The sequence below is a fragment of the Myotis lucifugus genome, unplaced genomic scaffold (genome assembly GCF_000147115.1).
Source record: "Myotis lucifugus unplaced genomic scaffold, Myoluc2.0 scaffold_393, whole genome shotgun sequence".
NCBI lineage: Eukaryota > Metazoa > Chordata > Mammalia > Chiroptera > Vespertilionidae > Myotis > Myotis lucifugus.
In genome coordinates this window covers 829,141-850,396 of record NW_005871441.1, presented here as the reverse complement: position 1 = coordinate 850,396, position 21,256 = coordinate 829,141, and the positions used below count along the sequence as shown (strand labels likewise).

At 49.3% G+C, this 21,256-nt stretch overlaps 1 protein-coding gene, 1 long non-coding RNA gene and 3 other non-coding genes across 16 annotated transcripts in view; 4 read left to right on the top strand and 1 right to left on the bottom strand.

Moving 5' to 3' along the window:
• The first annotated feature begins 213 nt into the window (after window positions 1–213).
• Window positions 214–7,754, top strand: LOC102423832. 12 transcript variants are annotated; one of them, XR_002826102.1, is made up of 8 exons: window positions 219–353; window positions 872–1,020; window positions 2,141–2,209; window positions 3,421–3,514; window positions 3,584–3,742; window positions 5,183–5,279; window positions 6,622–6,722; window positions 6,829–7,754. It is a non-coding gene; the product is annotated as an uncharacterized LOC102423832 (long non-coding RNA). The 12 variants fall into 12 exon arrangements; XR_002826105.1 differs by lacking the exon at window positions 872–1,020 and having other exon boundaries at window positions 214–353; window positions 6,500–6,722; XR_002826100.1 differs by lacking the exon at window positions 872–1,020 and having other exon boundaries at window positions 215–353; window positions 3,650–3,742.
• Window positions 1,540–1,671, top strand: LOC111823104. The gene has a single exon (XR_002826110.1). It is a non-coding gene; the product is annotated as a small nucleolar RNA SNORA71 (small nucleolar RNA).
• On the top strand, window positions 2,751–2,882 carry LOC111823103. Its single transcript, XR_002826109.1, has one exon. It is a non-coding gene; the product is annotated as a small nucleolar RNA SNORA71 (small nucleolar RNA).
• On the top strand, window positions 4,326–4,457 carry LOC111823105. Its single transcript, XR_002826111.1, has one exon. It is a non-coding gene; the product is annotated as a small nucleolar RNA SNORA71 (small nucleolar RNA).
• A 6,404-nt stretch (window positions 7,755–14,158) lies between the features above and the next one.
• LOC102425384 (lipopolysaccharide-binding protein-like) overlaps window positions 14,159–21,256 on the bottom strand; it is a 17,834-nt gene continuing 10,736 nt past the window's right edge. The window contains exons 7-11 of the mRNA XM_023743474.1: window positions 19,892–20,068; window positions 18,226–18,420; window positions 17,516–17,686; window positions 14,428–14,495; window positions 14,159–14,168 (exon numbers count right to left, since the gene is read on the bottom strand). Of these exons, the coding sequence (XP_023599242.1) occupies window positions 14,159–14,168; window positions 14,428–14,495; window positions 17,516–17,686; window positions 18,226–18,420; window positions 19,892–20,068 (621 nt within the window). The remainder of the gene's footprint in view (window positions 14,169–14,427; window positions 14,496–17,515; window positions 17,687–18,225; window positions 18,421–19,891; window positions 20,069–21,256) is intronic.

Below are 21,256 nucleotides of genomic sequence, written 5' to 3'. Positions count from 1 at the left end.
GCATGAATTCGTGCACTGAGCCTCTAGTTTCTACATATTAATGACACCTTCAAGGAACACATTCAGAACAAATAGAATGTTATTTCTCTAATTTCAGACTGCTTTGGGAAATTATCCCTCCAGAGTCAGAATTTGAACTCCGCTCCACCAGGGGGCGCGAGAACCGCTTTCGCGGGCTCTGTCCGGGGAGGTGCCGCTCTGGGCCGCAGCCCGCGCCCCAGCCGCGTTTCCGCCGGCAGCGAGCATCCGGAGGAGGGTCCTGGTCGCGTGGCTCTCGTCTGCAGTCGACCTAGGCCACCTCCCGAAATCCGCGGACATCCACGCCGTCCCGAGCCGTTGGTCGCGGCACCCAGGTGAGCCCACTGCGGAGAGCGATGGGCGCGTGGTCTGCGCCTTCCAGGATCGGGAACCTGAGGCCGGAGGTCAGCTCCGAGTCTGGGCCCGGCTCCCACTCCGGTGCCCGTTTCTTCCGCCGGGTGTGGGTCTCTCCGGGTTCGTGCCCTGGAGAAAAGGGCGTCAGGTCGGCCGCGCCCTCTGCCGCCGCTGCCTCGGAGCCGGTGCGGGCGCCCGATCCCCGCGCTCACCCGCCCGGGGGAGGCCAGTGCCCGCTGACGGCCAGAACGGAGGGGCGACAAAGCCCCCGATTTTCTCTGCCCCGGCATTTAATCTCCCGGAGCCACCCGTCTGTTGCCTACACGGTGCTCTTATGACCGTAATTCTTCCCCTTTCATAACCTTAAAGGGAAGTGTTGAGCCTCCCGTTTACCGACCTGCTGGCTGAGCATTAAGCTCGGGGGTGCTCCAGGGCCCGCAGTCTGGCGAGGTGACCCCCGCTCTGCACTAAAGCCTCCCCCTTGCTCTTCCCGGCCCAGGCCAGGGGCTCCGGCTCTTGGAGGCCGTGACAGCCCTCCCTCGGCCGGCCTTTGGGGCTCCGCACCAGCCAGCGCCCCTCCTCTCCAGGGCCCTGATGACACAGCCTGGTGCGCCCGCACTGTGGCCAGAGGGTGAGGCTGCCCCCCGGGTAAGTGCTGCTGCCCCCGAGCCCCCTGAACTCCGGGCTTGTTGCCTTCCTGCCCCCCTCTGAGCGGGTGGTCCTGGAGTGCACCTGGGCTCCGGGAGCTGCCTTGCCAAGCTCTTGTGCCCGGGGGCCTGGTGGTGTAGACGGGGAAGGGTTTGGGGGCCAGAGAGATTCAGATCCTGACTCAGCCCTTCCTTAGCTGTGAAAGTTTTTTTTAATACATTTTTATTGATTTCAGAGAGGAAGGGAGAGAGAGAGAGAGAGAGAGAGAGACATCAATGATAATTGGCTGCCTCCTGCACGCTCCCCTCTGGGCATTGAGCCTGCACCCTGGGCATGTGCGTGACCCGGACTCGAGTGAGGATGTTCAGTCACTGAGCCACTGAGCCAAGCGGGCGGGTCCTATGGACCGTTATGATGAGGGGAGATGGAATCTATATGGAGTGGTGATAGAGCTCAGCATCCTGGGCGTGGCCGTTTACATGGGCTCCTCTTTCTGGCTCACATTCTGCCCTTTTCTGCCCCTGCATTCGAAAGTGATCGTGGGCTGCCGGTGCCCTGGTCATCGATAGTGCAGGGAGAGGAACTGCGAGAGCATTTCCCCGTGTTTGGAGGGTCCACCCCGTCCCTTGCGAACCCTGGCGCTTTCACACACCTCCGCCCTCCCACCACCTTTTAGAGGCCTCCAGGCCCCTGGTTTATTGCGTGTGGGCTCAGAGCTGGTTTCTGTGAGGCCTTCACGGGAGAAGGAGAGGGGGTCCTGCCTCAGGCAATGCATGGGTTGCTTGTGGAGCCATAGCTGTGGTCTGCCGGCTCTGTCCTTTTCTCTGCCTGTGCTTGAAGTGAGTGAGGGTGCCTGTGTCCTGTAATGCAGGCAAAGGAAAATTGTAAGGTTTTCCTCATCTTCAGAGGACCCACTCCTGCCCCTTCCTAAGGGGACAGCCTTAGGTGAGTGGCAGTGACCAAGCATGAAGTAGACTGAGGTTCAAGGGAGACAGGCTGTCATTGCATTCATATCCTCACCCTTGGATTCCCCAGTGGCTTTCTGTTGAGCATGATGGTTTTCTGGACGTATAAGCAGCGCCAAGTGGCCCATCACATGCTGGCTTCTTGTCCCCTGCAGGAGGTCATGTGACTGCTGTCCCATGAATGAGAAATGTCCTCAGGGAGATCCTGGATTATGAGATCCCAGGTAAGTGATGTCCTGTCTGGTTCTCTAGAGCTCAAGTTCTGTGCAGGCTAATCGGCCAGAGGTGTGGGGGGTGAGGGCGCAGGCGAAGGTTGCTTCCCAGTGTTCCCGGGTTTGACCCCTGGGGCCAGCAGGCCCAGGTCCCGGCCCTCTTCTGAGAGCCCCTGGTGAAGGCTCCTGTGATGTGGAGAGGAAACAGTGGACAGAGGGCTGCGTTTTAGAGCCAAGCCTGGATGTATGTCGTGACCAGCGGTGCTCTCTGTGAGCCTGAGTGGGAATGCTGTCTAATGTTCAGTATTGGTACCGCTCACACGCCATCTGCCGGAACTCAAGGACTCTCAGTATACCTACTGTTAGTCTTCCCCTTTAACTCTCAGCTCTTGGCAGGGACTTGGTAAGTAATCTCTGACAGTCAGATGTGGCTTCTGTAATCTTAGGTTGTAATCTGGTCATTGACCCGTCAGCTGGTCCGTTCTCACTTCAGCCATTTCTCAGGCTGCGGGCAGTGGCCTCCCTTCCTGCCTCACTCACTGCCCTTTTCTGCCCCTGCATTCGAAAGTGATCGTGGGCTGCCTGTGCCCTGGTCATTGATAGTGCAGGGAGAGGACTGCGAAAGCTTTTCCCCGTGTTTGGAGGGTCCACCCATGTCCCTTCCAAACCCTGGCGCTTTCGGACATATCTTCCCACCAGTTTGTGTTACTTCCTGGTACCTGGTGCTGTGTGGCTCTTTGAAGAGTCCCTTTTGCCCTGCCGCACCGAGTTTATGGTTGAGGGATAGTCACTCCCCTCCTAGGGCTCCCCTCCTGGCACCTTTCTGTGCCTCCCTCCCCATCACATGCACCCCTTCCCACATCCTCAGTCCCACCTCCTAGTGCTAATCACACCTGGGAAGTGTTGGCTTGTTTATCATGTCCCCATGCGATGATCTTGAGGGCAGTGCCTCAGTCTTGTTTTGCATTGTGCTCAGTGGCTGACATACAGCACCTGGACAAAAACAAAGCAAAATAACAAAATAAGGCTCATCCCATTGTGGGTGGTTAGGGGAACAATAATAGAGCTGGGCCAAGCACAATACAGTTGAGGATATATATGTAAGTAACTCTTAAACTAGATGGTAGACATGGGACCTTCCCCTACCTGATTACCCCTACTAGTCACTGCCAGTCAGCCATGGCACCCTCCCTAAAACTTGGGCTTGGCATCCTTTCACATAGACTTGTTAGCAACAGATTGATCACAGTTGGCACATGGATAACAGAGATGTTACTCAAGATCACAGACGATCTGCAGACCCCTTCCTGGAGTTAAGTTGTTCTTGTTCCTGAGATGGCAGTGTGGCTGTTAACAGCTCACATTGTCGGTGCTCTAATCTGCCAGCTACTGTGCCGTGTTCTGTGCCCCGGGGCCTGCTACGAGTGCCTGTTCATGGCTTGTCCCTTGCAGATGGGTCTGCGGGTGCAGAGGTGCCATGGGAGGTGGCAGTCATCTTCATGTCAGTCTCCATATCAGCCAGGCGCTAGACCATGGGGTCCTGAGGTAAGTTTTTTGGACCATTTTCTGGAATTTGTTGTTTTACATCTGAAAGTCACATGCGTATTCCCTGGGACTTGGATGAAAAATGTAAGGGGAAGGGAGGTAAATTCATGAGTCCACAGTTGTGTCCCTGCTCTGGGCAGCCCTTCACATGTTTACAGAGAGGGGCCTCTAGGAACCTGCCTGAGTAAGGGGCTCCCTGGGGCATCGCCCTTCCAAGTGCCGGAGTGTCAGCAGGTGCTGTGATGGAAAGCATGTAGGTTTAGATGCCAAAGACTCTGGTCCCACCTCTGAACCTATCCAGCTGTGACCTAGTCTCTCTACTTCTTCATCTGAAAATCAAAGCTGGGGTAGCACAGAAGGTTTTTAACTCTCTTACATGTTGGTGTCATGACCACATGATCCTGATCTTTCCCAACGCTACAGCATTTCTTTTTTATGCTGGTAGTGTCCAGACTCTGGCAGAGATTTCAGAGGGTCTTTGCAGGACGCAGGAGAAGCTGTTGGGGTTCTGCTCGGCTGGGCCGCTCGCCTGTCTCAGCCATGCCCCTGGTACCAGCCTCCCGCCCTGACTGTCCTTTTCTGCTCCTGCATTCGAAAGTGATCGTGGGCTGCTGTGCCCTGGTCATTGATAGTGCAGGGAGAGGATTGCTGAAAGGAGTTTTCCCCGTGTTTGAAGGGTCCAGCTGTCCCTTCCAAACCCTGGAACTTTCACACACTAGCTGTTTCTCCTGCCATTCTCTTCAGAGCTTGGTCCTTCGCTGACCTCATGAGATAATAGTGACTGGGCTACCCCCTGACTTGTGGGCTTCACTCTGTCTTTTCAAGTTAAGGATCCACTCCCCAGAAACCAGTCCATGTGTTTACATTTGTACCTCACAGTGGAGTAAATTCAGATAGTGCTGAAGGGCATGCATAGTTCATGGGTTCTGCTTTATAAATTTATAGGAGTGTAGGATAATCCATAATAATAATACATTATTCAAGACAGCCAGTGGTGTTTGTGTGTTTTTGCTCCTTGACTCTTGAGCACGACTATATTGCTTCTCCAGGAGCCGTCGGTAATATCAAATTAATGGAGGGAAAAAATAAAGTTGGGGGCCAAGTGTAGTGACAGAAAGGGTTCTATCAATTCCGAATCAGTTTGTATTGTCACAGTCTACCAGAAGATTGAGGAGTTTTCTTGTCAGTCACAGAGGAGAGTCGAGCACATTGACTATTTATTCTCCTTTCGCTGACATTTAACCTGTGCTTTTGTGGTTTCTCTTGAAAAGGGTGATCCTGGGTGTTACTAGAGAAGACATTTTCGGGCCTGTGGATCTTTGGAATCTGTATTTGTAGACTCGAACCATGGCTTGTATTCTGGTTCTTGTTAGAATGGTGTGTTGCTAACTGGACACCAGACATGGAGTCAACCATTCTTCTGCCTTTTGTTCCGTGCAGGTGTGTTCTGTAGGAGGCAGAAACCTGTGGCGCTGCCTTCACTTTGTATACTCAGAAGATGCAACGTGGTGCCCCTGGAAGGCACGTCTTAGCTGAGGTGAGTTGGAGGTGAGGTCAAGGTATTCTTCTCATTGGTCCCCACTTTTGGTCTGAGGACTCCTGTCTAGTTCCCAGGTGCTCTTCCGTTGACATTCATGTCGCTCGTCTTTGAGGATGGGATGCAGTTTTGCCATGTCTGTTGCCATATGTCTCATGATGATGTGAAGGTAGTGAGAATAACACATGTGAGCCACCTGGTACAGGCAGTCATCTAATAAACGTGAGATTTCCAAACCTGCCCTCTGTCCCTTTTGCATCAGAGGCTTGTCCTGTCCCCCAGCCTGGTTACCAGGCCTGGGGCTCCTCAGTCATGTTGGAGGATTTAGTGGACAGTGGTGACCATTTTTGAAAAGACAGTTTATCACCACTACCACTCCCACCTGGTAATTCATACCTCTGGGGGTAGCAACCTGTGGATTGAGTTGGGGCTCGCTTATGTAATGTGTTGAGGCTTCGATGATGTTTTTTCATTTAGCTTTCAGTGGGTCTGGCAGTCTTTTTTTTTTTTAATGTTTTTATTGATTTGAGAGAGAGAAACATCCATCGGTTGCCACACACTGGACTGGTGACCTTTCAGTGCATGGGATGATCCTCAGCCAATTGAGCCACACTGGCCAGGGCAGGGTCTGGCCGTCTTGATCTTCAAAGATCTGGGCGCCTAACAAGTCTTGCTGGAGTTTATCTTTTATTTGCCTTTTTTGGCTGGGTCATATAAAGTGGGTCTTTGCAGAACAGGATGACTGCTCCTGGGGCCTGGTGACAGGCTAGGCAGATAAATAATGACAACACGATGTGAGAGCCGCTGAAGATGGTGGTCAAGATGCCGTGGGACCTAAAAAAAAAAAAGACCGTACCCTTTTATGTAATGATGTTTACTTTGAATTTATATTAGTTCACACAAACACTCCATCCATGCTTTTGTTCCGGCCCTCCGGTCCAGTTTAAGAACCCATCGTGGCCCTCGAGTCAAAAAGTTTGCCCACCCCTGGGCTAGGCAGATAAATAATGACAGTACGATGTGAGAGCCGCTGAAGATGGTGGTCAAGATGCCGTGGGACCTGTGTCAAAGCCCCTGACAGAGGGCTGAGCTGTCCTCTTGAGGGTTACTCTTATCTGGGTCAGCTGTCCTGATCATGAACCACTTGAAAGAAAATCATTTCCTATAAAAAGTGGACTTTTAATTTTAAGTTGTTTTCCTTTATTGCCCTTTCCATTCAGGTGCTACCTAGTTTGGTGTGCATACACTGGGAGCTTGGGCCTGGCTGATCGGGGCCCTCTTGGTGATGTCGCTTGGGGAGAAGATGGCACTAGAGGCTGAATGCTTGTATGCTTCCTCCTAGGCCAGCCTTAGATCACAGACTGTTGAAGAAAGTCCCACGGCCATGAACCAGTGACCCTCGGGATGATTTGGGAGCTGGGTTTCCTGATATTTCTCACCAAAGTGAGTTACTGCCAAGGGCTGGGAACCGATAGCTAGAGGATAAGCTGTTTTGTGTTTATGCAGATGCGAGCTCCAAACCACTGGACTCACCTTTTCTTTCTTTTAGATTCTCTCGGTGTTTGTGGAGACCAGAGGGGCCGAGAATTGAGAGGCAGGTCCCCACATGAAGCCGCACCACAGCTCTCCCCTCTGCCTGCTCAGAGCATCACGGACAGCTTCACTCTGCACAAGAGACCAGAGGGAAGCTGGGGGTCCACTTCAACCAGCTCTGCGTCTTGACAGCAGCACCCTTAGAGGGCCAGCCCGTGTCCCTCAGCCATGCCCAGAATGACTTTAGTAGCCAAGAATTTTTCTCTTGAATTTGTAGCTGCTCATCACTTTCCTCCACCACCCATTTAGTAAACCTGACCAGCGTGCTCTGTCTGCCTTTTAAAGCAGCATCAAGCCACGTGCCAGCAAGGCTGGGCCTGGAGAAAGTGGGTCATGAGCCAGATCTCGTTTTCAGTCCTGGCGTGTTCTCACTCTCCTGAGGCGTGGCACGTGGGTAGTTGTTTGAAGTGTTCAGTTAGGACTAGGAGGTGAACAAGGGATGGTACTTGGTTCAGATTTAGGACCCATGACAGTTGAGGTGTTGAGGAGCAGTCAGGCCAAGGCTTTGGAAGGGTGGCTGGTGACAGTGGACTAGAGAGACGGATGCTGATGTCAGAGAAAGTGGGGTGTCCTGGAGTTCTGGGGCTTGGCTCATAAAAAATTGCCTGCTGTGTGACCAACTGTCCAAGTTTGCCTGGGATTGAGGGGTTTCCCAGGATGAGGGACTTGAATTGCTAAAACCAGGTAAGTCCCAGGCAAATGGACGAGTTGGTCGACTTATCTGGGGTGTAAAATACATGGTGTCAACTTGAGAGGACAGGTCACTATGTAAAGGTGGGAGCAGGGTGAATGGAGCAGCTGCTGTTGGACCCTGGTGTCGTGTCCTTGGGGTCAGACTTTTTGGAGATCTTTGGTTTAAAATAAAAAACTGCCACAATGTGAGGATGTGCATGCATGAATTTTTTAATCCCATTTTACAGATAGAGGGGTCTACATGGGGATGTCCCGAAGGCCATGATGAAAGGCTTGAGTTAATTGTCCACTTTTGCATTTGAAGTAGAAACCACATTGGCTGGGCTGAGGCAGAATTTAGGCTGTCTAGCCTGCCCGAGTTTGGCACCTTGGTCTCTACTGCAGGGGCAGGCGTTCTCATGGCTGACATGTTCCACTCTGCCCCCAAGCTTCTTTTTCTGCCTTGCCCTCTTTAACACCTACCCAAGGCCCCAGCTGGGCCTGTGTCGCTCAGTGGTTAGAGTATAGGCCCATGCACCAAAGGGATTCCCAGTCAAGGGCACATACCTGGGTTGCAGGTTCTATCCCTGGCCCTGTTCCAGTCACGTCTGGGAGGCAACCAATCGATGTCAATCGATGTGTCTCTCTCACATTGATGTTTCTCCCATACTCTAAAAATCAATGGAAAAGTTATCCTCAGGTGAGATAACAAAAAAGACCTACCCAAGGACTATCCTTTGACCCATTTTAGTCAGCTGGTTGTAGCTGCCTGAAAAGATGCCAAGAGAAGGAATCTGGGTCCACTTAAAAGTTGCAACTGGTTGGTAATGTCTGCTGCTGTGGGGACACCAGGCACATCCTGTCAGATACCAGGCCATATCCCTGCTTCTGTGTGAAGCAGGAGCCAGCCCTGGTCCTCAGGGCCTGAGGAAATCAGGTGAGCATTACAACCAAGGGGACCCAGGAACCAAGAGGAAGGTCGAGGAGGCACGATCCTTGCCTGGAAACTGCAGGGTACCAGAGGCCTGTAGCAGTAGCTGGTGGGAGGTTCCAGAACAGAATCGAGAGCCAGGAGTATGGAGAGATGGACAGATTGAAAGTTCATTTTAAAAAAGCAATGAGCCAGACACCATGTTAGAAATGGTGTGATGGTGAATAAAGACAGTTTGTGCCTTCAAGGGAATCACTGATAAGTATATTGATAGTGTCAGTCATGTTGCTCAGTTTTGTATACTTGGTCTTTTTGTTTCAGGTGGAGCTCCTTTCAACATTTCTTATAATGTAGGTAGGTCTTGTGGTAAATTCCCTCACCTTTTGTTTGCCCCATCTCAATAAATGCACACCAAGGAAGCAGCAAAAACAAGGCTTTGAGCTCACTGTCTGACACTTGCTCCCTTAACCATGACATCAGATGACGTGTACAACTAAGGTGATCCGCATGTTTAACCTTGAGTGGGATGCTTTGGGCTGCACGGTGACTGGACACAGCCCGTGCTTCTTTTTCTTCACCAAGGTTTATTGTAGCACCAGACAGGTAAGGAGATGGGGGTCAGCTCCCCAGAGTAAAGCTGAGGACAGCTGCAAGGAGAACATGTAGGGACATGGGGAAGGGGAGGAGGATGAAGCTGGGGAAGGTGTCCTGTGGTCTTCAGGTGCCATAGGCTCCCTGGTGATTAGTGTCCACGGGAACAGGGAGACTCATGGGAGAGGAAACAGAATGGTCCCAGCCACTGGGGCTCACAGGGCAAGTCCAGCTGTGGTGTGTCCACGCCTCCAGCCATAGGTGCTCCTCAGTCTTCAATCTAGTCAATGTTGGCCCCTGCGAACAAGAAGTTCTGGAGGGAAGGCAAAAGGGCAGACAAGAAAGGCCATTATCTGAGTTGCATAGGAGCTTCCTGGAAGGGAAACTTTCATAGGGAGAGGGTAGTTATTGAATAAAAACCCAATCAGTGCAGAAACCAAGACCTTAGGCTTTTATAAAAGGAGGTCTTTATAAATTGTCCTTTCCCTCCCTGGTTTGGCTCAGTGGATAAACATTAGCCTGTGGACTGACGGGTCCCGGGTTTGATTCCGGTCAAAGGCACATGCCCAGGTTGCAGGCTTGAGCCCCAGTGTGGGGCATGCAGGAGGCAGCCGATCAATGATTTTTCTCTCATCATTGATGTTTCTATCTCTCCCTCTCCATTTCTGAAATCAATACAAATATATTTTAAAATAAAAATAAAACTGTCCTTATCAGCTGTTGGCCCCCAAGAAATTATTTGCATATCCTAAGCTCTGGTTTCTGGAAGACATCTATAACCACTCTCCTCCAAAATGTTTTCTCCCAGGAGGAGAATGTATACTCAGGTGCCGCTTGAGTTCTTCCCCTCACATAATTTCTGAGAATGTCTTGGATTACCTTAGAGTAAAAAATATGACCGATACGTTTTTTTAAAAAAGTTTAAAAAGAACATAGGAACAGTGAAGACATTGCAAACTAGTCCTTCTGGATTTATATCCTAAGTTGTACTATGATGGTCCCTGTCCCCTGCCCTGATAAGTTCCTGCCACTAGAAGGCATGGTCAGTTTTTCCCCAGGACCATCCCTTGCTGCTGTGGGTAGGAGGGCTGGTCAGTGCCCAGTGGGGACCCTCACTCCACCAAGGACATCAGGGCTTCTTCAGGTGGCCTCTCCTCAACCCAAAAGTATTGCATCTGATCTGACGCCTTTGCACATTCTGCCATACATGGCTAAGGACCTTGCACACTGTAGATGTTCAATTAACGTTGGACCTGAATTATTGAGGACTGAGCTATTGCACATGAAGCCCAGATTTCAGATCATCAAAACCTGCCATTTATATTCCAAAATTCATTTTTTTCTATGAAAATTAGGTCTAGGATGTAAGTGGGAGTTAAGAACTCCCCCTAATATCCATCAACCCGAAAGCAGCCCTCCCAGGCGTTCTTAGAGCTCCCCAGCAGGCCCCACTTCTCACTGACCTTGTGGACTTGGAGCTCCAAGCTGTTGAGGTAGGTGTCCCTGGGCAGAGGGAGTGGGAAGCCCTTTTCAAACTTTGCTGGAAGATAAACAGCAGAGAGTGGGCAGGACAGAAAACACTGGGAGGCGTGGAGACACAGACATTGCATCTGCAGCTGGCCAACGAGAGTGGGCCCCTGAAATGGAGACTATTGGATTCGGGGCTGTGTGGTTTTTTTGCGGGGGGAAGGGAGTGGTACACACAGGCAAACACTTGGGAAATGCAGCCTCTAGGAGTCTACAGCCTCCTGGGCTTCTGTCCCTTCAAGAGCCTTTCCTCAATCGTCACCCAAAGTGGCCAGGGCTGGGCCGTGCAGTGTTTCTATCCAGGGACTCATCTCCAAGGACCACAGTCCTAACCTGGCTCAGCACCCACGGGTGTTAACTCCAGGTGTTCTCCACGTGCCACCTGGAATGCTCCCTCTTCTTGGGTCTAACTCCTTGTGCTTTGGACTCAACTTAGCCTTCACCTCCTGGGGTGACCTCTAAGTCATGTTCAGTGCCTCCTCCTAGCTCCTGCAGCCCCTACTTCTTCCTCCTGTTGTGGCATTTATCAACTTACACGTATGCCTTCCCAACTAAGTGCAGACTCTGTGAGGGACAGTACCCCAGCCAGCACAGAAGACAGGCTCAATTTGTTAAATGAATGAACCATAAATGCTACAGAAAGGGTAGAATTCAGCCTTCACACGTGGCAGTCAGTAGCAGCTATTCTTACCATTGAGAGAGGGATATATAATGTAGGACGCATAGTAATTGAAGATGGATTCTAGCAACTGCACCTGGAACAGGAGGGGCCAGAGCAAAAGGATCAAATGAGTCCAAGAAAAGAACATCTGCCCCCACCTCTGGGCACATCGACATGTCATTCCATTTACAAAATAGAGGTTGACTGTCCTGTCACCACCACAGATAAACAGCTCCCTGTTCACAGTCCCCCCTAACTCCAAATCTCTGAACCTCATTCTCCATAACTGCATGCAAGCTCATTTTAAGGCAAAATGACCACAACTGTCACAGGGCTATCTACTTTGTGTGAATATTTTAAAAATTTGGTGGCAGAAATAGTAATGTGTTTGATTATAGAGTGCTGCCCTAGATCCTGCTGGAATTGTTATATAATGTGGTACATGCCCCATATTATCTCAAAAAGTCTCAATTTTGAAAACCATCAGGGATTGTGTACATGGGCTACTATTATTACAATAATGAACATATGTTGAAAGCTTATTATGTGAGACATTTTGTCAAAGTGTCTTACTGAATTCATTGCCCCATTTTATATTACAGCCCCCATTTGAGGTAGATGCTATTATTCCCATTTTACAGACAGGGAAACAGGCTTAGAAAGGTGAGTGATTTGCTAAGGTCACACAGCTAGCAAGTGGCAGAGCTGATCTAGGAGCCTAGATCTATCTCCCTTCAAAGCTCATACTCTCAATGTCCCTGTCCTGTCACCCCTTGAGCCCTCAGGCAATGCCTCTCTTGGCCAGTTGACTTTCAGATGTGGTGTCTCATTTCCAGCAAGATTGCAGTGCGTCTTCTTCTGGGATTTTGTCACTTCTTGAACCCCAGGATGCCCTGCTTGGACAAGACAGTCAAGAAATACTGAAGAGAAAACAACTCACATTGAAGAAACCGATGTTGGAGTGTTTCAGTTCCAGTTTCAGCTTACTGTGTGAAGAAGAGAGAAGCATGGTCACTCCAGGCCTTGGCTAATACTTTTTCACACTTATGCCATGGGGTGTGTAGTCCCTGGGCAAGGGCATTTCAGGGGCTGGGCCCCCAATGGCTCCTCTGCAATTTAAGGCTTTCAGCATGCGCTGTGATTTAAGAAGTGGCATTAAAAAATAGTGTTACCTGAGCACCTTTGATAACTTGGAAGAAACTGTGATGACATAAATATTAACTGGAGAAAGTGGAGTATAAGAAGTAATGCACTGTATGTTTCCAGTTATATATAAATGTATAAAAAAAGACTGGAAGGAAACATGAAAATATTAAGAGTAATAGTCTCTATGGGGCAAAATTATGGGTGATTTTTGATCTTGCCATGAGCATGGATTATTTGTATAATATGAGAATAGACAATAAAAATGGAAAGGAGGCCCTGGCTGGTGTGGCTCAGTTGGTTGGGCATTGTCCCATGCACTGAAAGGTTGCCAGTTCGATTCTTGTGGTCTTGACTCCCCAATTGGAGCACATACAGGAGGCAGCCAATCGATATTTTGCTCTCATTTCAATGTTTCTCTCTCCCCCTTTCTCTAGTGTTCAATTTAAAAAATATATTTAAAAAAAAAACAAAACAGAAAGAGAGATACCACAAATGGTAATGGCAGGCAGCTAGCAGCCACTGGAGTGAAGGAAGGCAGAGGGACTCGGCACCTGGATTGCTGTCACTGTAAGAGCCAACACCAATTTCCCCATTGCTCCCTTTGGCTGCTGACCTGGTTCCCTGGTTCAGGAATTGTAATTACCCTGGACAGATCTCTGCTTTCTGCTCATGGGGAAGAGTCATTTTAATAATTCCAGAGTAAATTATTGGGTGAGATCCTCTGCTCACTTTGCTGTCTCCTCAGTCTAAGCTCTTGGCTGTCCTTGACACTGCAGAGACCCCCCCGCCCAAGCCAGGTCTATGCATCAACTCAAATTCAGGGACCTCCAAAAGCTCACCATTAACGTCTTTCTCTTTTTAAAAATGATTTTATTGATTTCAGAGAGAGGAAGAGCAAGAAAAACATCGATGAGAGAAATATTGATCAGCTGCCTCCTGCATGTCCCCTACTGGGGATCAAACTCGCAACCCAGGCATGTGCCCTGATGGGGAATCCAACCTGCAACCTACTTGTGCGTGGGACGCTCTACCAACTGAGCCACACCGGCTAGACTAGCTTTTCTTTTCAAAGACGTCTTACGGAGATGTTCATTTGAATGGGATTAGGCGCCGTGGTCGGCAAACTGCGGCTCGCGAGCCACATGCGGCTCTTTGGCCCCTTGAGTGTGGCTCTTCCTAAGCCTTAGGAGTACCCTAATTAAGTTAATAACAATGTACTTACCTATATAGTTTAAGTTTAAAAAATTTGGCTCTCAAAAGAAATTTCAATCGTTGTACTGTTGATATTTGGCTCTGTTGAGTAATGAGTTTGCCGACCACTGGGGCATTCTATCAGCCAACAGACATCTAAACCTGAGGCCAGGAATTTGTTCTTCTGATGAACCCATTGCACCTGTACCTCAGCAGGGAGCAGCAGCCAGAGCAGCTAAGACATGTGGCACAGGTGAGAGCTCTGGACAGAGAGTACCACTAGGGCAAGTGCCAACCACTGGGGGGCGGTATAGTCTCTGCTATCCAAAGCCCAAACTCTGATTAAATAAATACTTGCCTATTGATTGGGTACCTGGGCAATGGAGCAGTAAGCAGTGGCTTGGGGCACCTTTAATCCTCCATCCAAAATCTGCACTTTCTGATGTGTAATATTGACAGTGTTTCTCAATCTTATATGTAAAGTCCTTGCAAATACAGCTCTAAGCCCCACCCTCTCCAACTGGACTATTGTTCCTAAGTACTCTCTTTGCAGAAGTTTCAGCTCCTTCACTGGTGCCTATGAGGGGAAGTGAGGAGCCCATAGTGATGGGGAACCTAAAGGTGACCTCTGGTACCTGATAGCTTTTCTCGGCTTCTGGCTTTTCCCCTGAGGCATTGTCAATGTGCATTTTTCGGAGGGGCCAGATTAGAGAATGAGACAGCCCCAGTGGAGACTCCTGTTTCCAAGAGGCAGCTCCAGCCCTATCAGTGAACCAGACTAGATGCTCTGACCACCCATTCTACACGCTCTGCTCCACACACCCGTGGCCTCTTACCTTCCTGGGGTCAATGAGCCATGGACCCTGCCGGAGCTCACACTGATGGTGGCGGAGATGTCAGTTCTCTAGAAAGCAAAAGGACATCACCCAGGTTCTAAGGCTAAGTAGGCATCGTGTTGGCTCCCAGTCCAGAAGACAAATCTCCGGAAATAGAAACCACGGCCAGATGTGAGACTTAGGAGGAAAAGGCAGCTACTCAAGGATTATGGACTGAGGATGCAGGATATTGGTGGCTCCATAGCTAAATTTAAGAAAGGTGAGCTAAGATTTCTGAGGTTTCCATCATTTTAGAAAATTGCTGGAAGCAAATTCCAGCAGGACATAATAAAATGCAAGAAATTCATCAAAAGGCTGATGAACCTTGGGATTTCAGCAGGGCTGAAGATCTGCATATATTATTGCCTGCTGCCAGGCAGCCGAAGGCAGTTCCCCCAACCTGATAATCTTTTACTGTTTACCAAACCTTACCTTTGATATGTATATCTGCTTTGCTATAGGGCAAAATGTGTGAATAAAAAGCTCTGGGTCCTGAGATTCAGGGAACTTAGTTACTAAAGCTAAGCCTCCCTTGGTTCCCCCCAAATGCCTCCCAAATTTATATTTCATGTCTAGTCTCTTTATTAATTTGCATCACAGCCCTTTCTTCAGATTCCTGAACCCTAGTAGATGCGGATAAGACCCCAGGAAAAAATTATTATTATTATTTTATTTATTTATTTGAGGGGGATGGGGAGATAGAAAGAGAAATCCATTTGTGTGTGGTTTTGTGTTAATCCTCACCCGAGGACATGTGTCCATTGATTTTTTTTGTAGAGAGTGGAAAGGAGGGGAGAAACATCAACATGAGAAAAACACATCAATTGATTGTTTCCCCGCATGCAGCTGGGGGTTGAGCCTGCAACCAATGTACGTGCCCTAGGCTGGAATCAAACCTGGGATCCTTCAGTCCGCAGGTTGATGCTCTATCTACTGAGCCAAACCATCTAGGGCTGAGGTTTCCATCTTAATGGAAGCATCGAAAGGGGGCGAATAAGCACTGTCTGGTGTGGCTCCATGGTTAGAACGTTGCCCCTTGAACCCAAGGGTCTTGGGTTTGAATCACAGTAAAGAGCATGTACCTAGATGGCGGGTTTACTCGCTGCCCCGGTCAGTGCATGTGTGGGAAGCAACCAGTCAATGTGTGTGTGTCTCTCTCTCCCTAACTCCCTCTGAAAAGCCTTGGGGAAACAAATATCCTCAGATGAGGATTAACACACACACACACACACACACACACACACACACACACACGAAAAAAAAGAAGAAGAAGAAGGGGTAATAAGCCCAAACTAGACTCAGAGTATTCGAATTGGGAGACTGCCCCTATAAGAATGACTTTGGAGCAGACTATCAAGGAAGTTCAGAGAATCTCTGAGCCCTTGTCAGATACTGAGCCCTTGTCAGATATATGATTTGCAAATGTTTTCTCTGATTCTGTGGGCTGTCTTTTCACTTTCTAGAATGGTGGTATCCTTTAAAGTACAAGCTTCTAAGCCTGATGAACTCCAATGTACCTATTTTTTATTTTGCTGTTTATGCTTTTGAGTTGATCTGAGAAGGCTCTGCCTAACCCAAGGTCATGAAATTCATTGCTATATTTTTTTCTGAGAGTTTTATAGTTTCAGCTCTCACATTAGGTCTATGATCCTTTTGGAGTTAATTTTTGTGTATGGTGGTCTGGCTTCATTCTTTTGCATGTGGATGTACAGTTGCCCCAGCACCATTTCCTGCAAGTCTGTTCTTCCACATTTAATTGTGTTGGTTCCCTTGTTAAAAATCAATTGACTATAAATATGGGGAATTAATTCTGGATTCTTAATTCTATTCCATTGATCTATATATCTGTCCTTGCACCAGTACCAAACTATCTTGATTAATATAGCTTTATAGTACATTTTGAAATAGGAAAGTATGAGTTATGCAACTTTATTTTTCTTTTTCAAGATGGTTTCGGCTATTCTGGGTCCCTTGGATTTACATATGAATTTTGGAATCACCTTGTTATCTGGCAAAAAAGCCAGCTGGGATTTTGATGGGTGTTATGTTGAATCTATAAATCAACAGCAAGAGTATTGCTATTTTAAGAGTTCTTTAAATTTTATATCTTCTTTAAAAATATAATTTGATGACTTTCATTTATAACAATTTAAATAGGGTTATGCTTTAAACAATTTTTTATAACAAACATAGCAGTGAGAAAGCTAAAATTTTCAACTCAGCTGGAGTGAATGACTTTTAAGGTTTCTTGAAACTCTGATATTAACTACTAGAGGCCCAGTGCACGAAATTTGTAGTCCTCTCGCAGTCCGGAACCCCTCGGGGGATATCCAATTGCCTCCTAGAGGCCCTCTCACAATCCGGGATCCCTCGCTCCTTACTGCCCGCCTGCTCACTCCTTACTGCTCAGCTCACTGCTCCTTAGCACTGCCGCGGAGGCCAGGGAGGCTCCCACCACTGCCACTGTGCTCGCCAGCTGAGAGCCCAGCTTCTGGCTGAGTAGGGCTCCCCCTGTGGGAGCGCACTGACCACCAGGGGGCAGCTCCTGCATTGAGCGTCTGCCCCCTGGTGATTAGTGTGCATCATAGCAACCGGTCCTTCTGGTCATTTCACCTTAACGGTCGCTTAGGCCCGTGGTCAGCAAACTGCGGCTCGCAAGCCACATGCGACTCTTTGGCCCCTTGAGTGTGGCTCTTCCTAAGCCTTAGGAGTACCCTAATTAAGTTAATAGCAATGTACCTACCTATATAGTTTAAGTTTAAAAAATTTGGCTCTCAAAAGAAATTTCAATCGTTGTACTGTTGATATTTGGCTCTGTTGACTAATGAGTTTGCCGACCACTGGCTTAGGCTGTTATATATAGAGGTATAGATGCCCTTGGGAAGCCTGGCGTTCAGATCAGAATTGCAAGGCCCACTTATACCTCCAGTGGAAATAAATAGCCTCCAGCATCTATCAGCTGTGCAGCCTCCTAGTCTTTCAGCTGAGGGAGGGGCTTACACCCATGGCAGACATAACCCTTTGCTGCCCCAGCCAGAATCAGACTTACCGCCCTGAGTTGGAAGAGTGGCTTGCGGTTAGAAGAGTTGGGCAGGAGGGCGAATGCCTGGATGTTCATCACTGGCATGCAGGTAACATTTCCAGGGGTGAACATCAAGAATGGAGCTGATTCAGGTGACATCTCAAGTTCTAGCTCTGTATTGGGGTACAACCTGGCCAGCTGGAGAAAGAGGGCAGAGACTCAGGAGAGGGCAGAACACAAATGAAGGGACTCTGGCTCAATCTCTAAGGGCCTGAAATCAGCTGTGGAAATATCTCAGGATGGAGAAACTTGTATTTTCCAGAACTCCTTTTCAATAGATGGCTGTGTGGTTGGAAAGGGCACTCGGGTAAAGTGTGTGAGATGGGTGAGACACCCCAATGGGCATGTTCCAGTAAGAATAGATGGTTGCCTAGCTGGTGTGGCTCAGTGGTTGAATGTCAACTTATGAATTAGGAGATCACGGTTCAATTCCTGGTCAGGGCACATGCCCAGGTCACCAACTCGATCCCCAGTGTGGGGCATGCAGGAGGCAGCTGATCAAGAGCCACAAAGTTTCGATCGCACTGTACGTGCGTGCCCGCACGTGGTATTTTGTGGAAGAGCCACACTCAAGGGGCCAAAGAGCCGCATGTGCCTCACGAGCCACAGTTTGCTGACCACTGGCCTAGGTCAAGAGGCTTGCCTTGTCCTCTATGGTGAGTAGGCAGAGGTCTTACCTGAGGAATCACAGCCCCTAGTGATTTGGTGTGCAAGTGAATTGGAAAGTCCAGGGGACTCTGCAGCAGAAGCAGGAAGTTGCTTAAGAAGCAGGACATCGTGGTGATGAAAGGCGTGGTCTCAGAGGCCAGACAGCTTGGGTTCCACCATCCTTTAGCTGAGTGGTCGCTGAGAAACTCGGTTAGGTTCTGTATCTGTAAAAGAGGGATGATAATAATGGCACTTGCTGTACAGGCTGTGCAAGGATTAAATGAGATAGTGTGTGGAGAAAGCACCAAGTGCAGTGCCTGGAACATATTAAATGGTACTTAATAAATGTCTGGTACTGTTATTGATTATTTTTCAGGATGATCCCCTAAAAGGCCAATGAGGACTGATCACCACCACAATCTGGATTTAGTGAGCTTCCAGATATAGCTTCCCCCAAAATCTGTTTCTCACCATCTCTTGTGGTGTCATTCTCTACCCACCTCATGACTTGCTGATCTTTCAGCGTGGGGAACCCTGCCTATACTGCTCTTAGCCAACCTTCCTTCAAGATCCCCACTCTCTACCGGGCAGCTCCTAGAGCACTTATCACTGCGTAGGCTCTGGAGCTGTGCTGCTCAGAACTCCCTTCAAGGGGGTCAGCAGAGAGGAGGGCAGCTGGCTCACATTCAGGCCCCACACCATTCACACCTGAGGCGTGCTCTCCCAGGCGGCTCCAGCCCCTGTGGAGCATGGCTGGGGTGGTAGAGCTGGAGAATTTTGTCAGATCACTGCCAGGATTGGAAGTGGTAGTATAAGCAAGAGACCAACAGGAAAGGGCGCTCCCCCACCCCCACTGCCCATTTTCCCCTGTGGCATGGCATCTTCGAGGGTCAGATGTACCAATGCAGATGGGCGGGGGGATCATCTTATTGCCAAGGGAGCCCTGAACCAAAGGCCCCTGCTGTTCTGTGGACTCAGGGGGAAGAGGTGGAGGAGAAAGGGAAGGGCCCCAAGTAGAAAAGTATTGAGTACTGAGACGGAAGAAAACTGTCTTCGAGACCTCCAGGAAGGGGTCTCATCGGAGGCACATGAACAGTGTCTTGGCTGAGGTTCCCCTCCTCCCCCATCCATAAGGAGACCTCTGAACAGAGGTGTCTAGACTAGGAATCCTGATATGCCAGCCTCGGGTGGGAGTGGGGCAGGGCTTGAGCTCCTTCTAGAGACTGACAAGCACTGGCCCTGCCCCAGTGTAATCGCCTGTGGTCAGGTCTGAAAGAGCACATGGTACCACATCGCATCGCAGTCTGGGGCTCTCCCACCTCCTCCTCCTCCTCTCTTTTACCCTTCACAGGTGTTTCCCTAATAAAACTCTTATAAGTCTAATGCTGTCTTGGCATCTGCTGCTCGGAGAACCTATTCTGACACACCAGAGTCTGTCTTATTTTTGTAAATTCCTGCTAATCATAGCTAATGTGTATTGTGTGACAGACACAAGCTCTTTACAAGCTCTCATAGAACCCCTGGGGGTCCATGTGCACACGCAGGGAAACTGAGGCACAGCCTGGCTTGGCACTCATGTTGGGCAGGCTCCAAGTTCCACATTCTTCCCCTAGCTTCCGAGAACACCCAGAGTGGGTTTACAGTCCCACCTGATGCTCTCTCCTGGACCCCCAGCCTCCTCCATCCCCTACTCACGTCCTCATTTCGGATGGTGAAGTTCATGTGCCCAGCCTGGTGGTAAACCCGGCTGGCCGTGTTGAAGACATATTGGGACACTGCAAAGTAGGCCATGCGGTCATGCTGCTGGGGCAGCCTGATGGGAGGAGCATCAAAGGGGACTGGGGAGCGCTGGCTTCGGCCAAAGAATTCACCCTGGAGACAGAAGGACATATCAGTCACCCAAGGCTCCTTCCAGAGAGGATGTCAGGCAGAGACATCCAAAGCCTGCCTGGGGGAGGCCTCCTGTGCCTGGGGGAGGCCTCCTATTCCTGGGAGGTGGCAGGGTGTGGCAGGGCAGGGAGCGAAGTTTCTCTCCAGAATGTGTGGTCAGGGGTCCTGAAAGATTTCCTCTGGCGCCACAACATCTAGGTCCTGACAGCTGCCTGAAATCCCTCTTTTGGTGGGGAGATACGTCCTGTGTTCACTCAGGCTCAGGACATGGGACAGGAGGCCCAGCCATTGGTGAAAAGCATGGACTCTGGAGCTTAACAGTATGGGTTGGAGCCCTGGTCTGCCACTTACTGACTCTGCATCCTCAGGCCAGTCACTAACTGCCTGTGCCTCAACTTCCTCACCTGTAAAATGGAAGTGATGCTAGAAGTTTTTACTTCATGGAGGTAATCTGAAATTTAAAGAAGTTAATATTGAACAGCATCTGGGACATAGTAAGAAGCACATAGGTGTTAGTTAAAGAAATAAGGTTGGAGGGCGTGGCACTCCAGGGCCTGGCTCAACCCACGGGGGAGCTGTGGAGGAGCCCGGTATGAAGAGGGGGTGTCCTAGTTTCCTTCGGCTGCTGTAATAACTTCCCTTAATCGTAGTGGCTTAATCAGCACATATTTATTCCCTTACATTTCTGGAGGTCGGAAGCCTAAGCTCAAGATGTTATTATGGCTGGGCTCCTTCTAGAGCAGGGGTGGGCAAACTTTTTTGACTCGAGGGCCACAATGGGTCTTTAAACTGGCCGGGAGGCCGGAAACAAAAAGCATGATGAGGGTTGTGTGAACTATATAAATTCAAGTAAACATCATTACATAAAAGGGTACGGTCTTTTTTTTTTTTTAGGTTTATTCATTTCAAACGGGCCGGATTCGGCCCGCAGGCCGTATTCGGCCGCGGGCCGAAGTTTTGCCCACGGCTTGTTCTAGAGGCTTTCAAGGGTGAATCTGACTTCTTGGTCTTTTTCTACCTTCCAGAGGCCACCTGCATTCCTTCCTCTTTTCTACCTTCAGAGTCCCTCCGTTGCATCACCTCTTGCTTCACTCCAATTCATGCTTTCCATTGTCACATTGCCCTCTGGGTACAACACAGACTCTCTTTAATCGAAGTTTCCCGTGATTA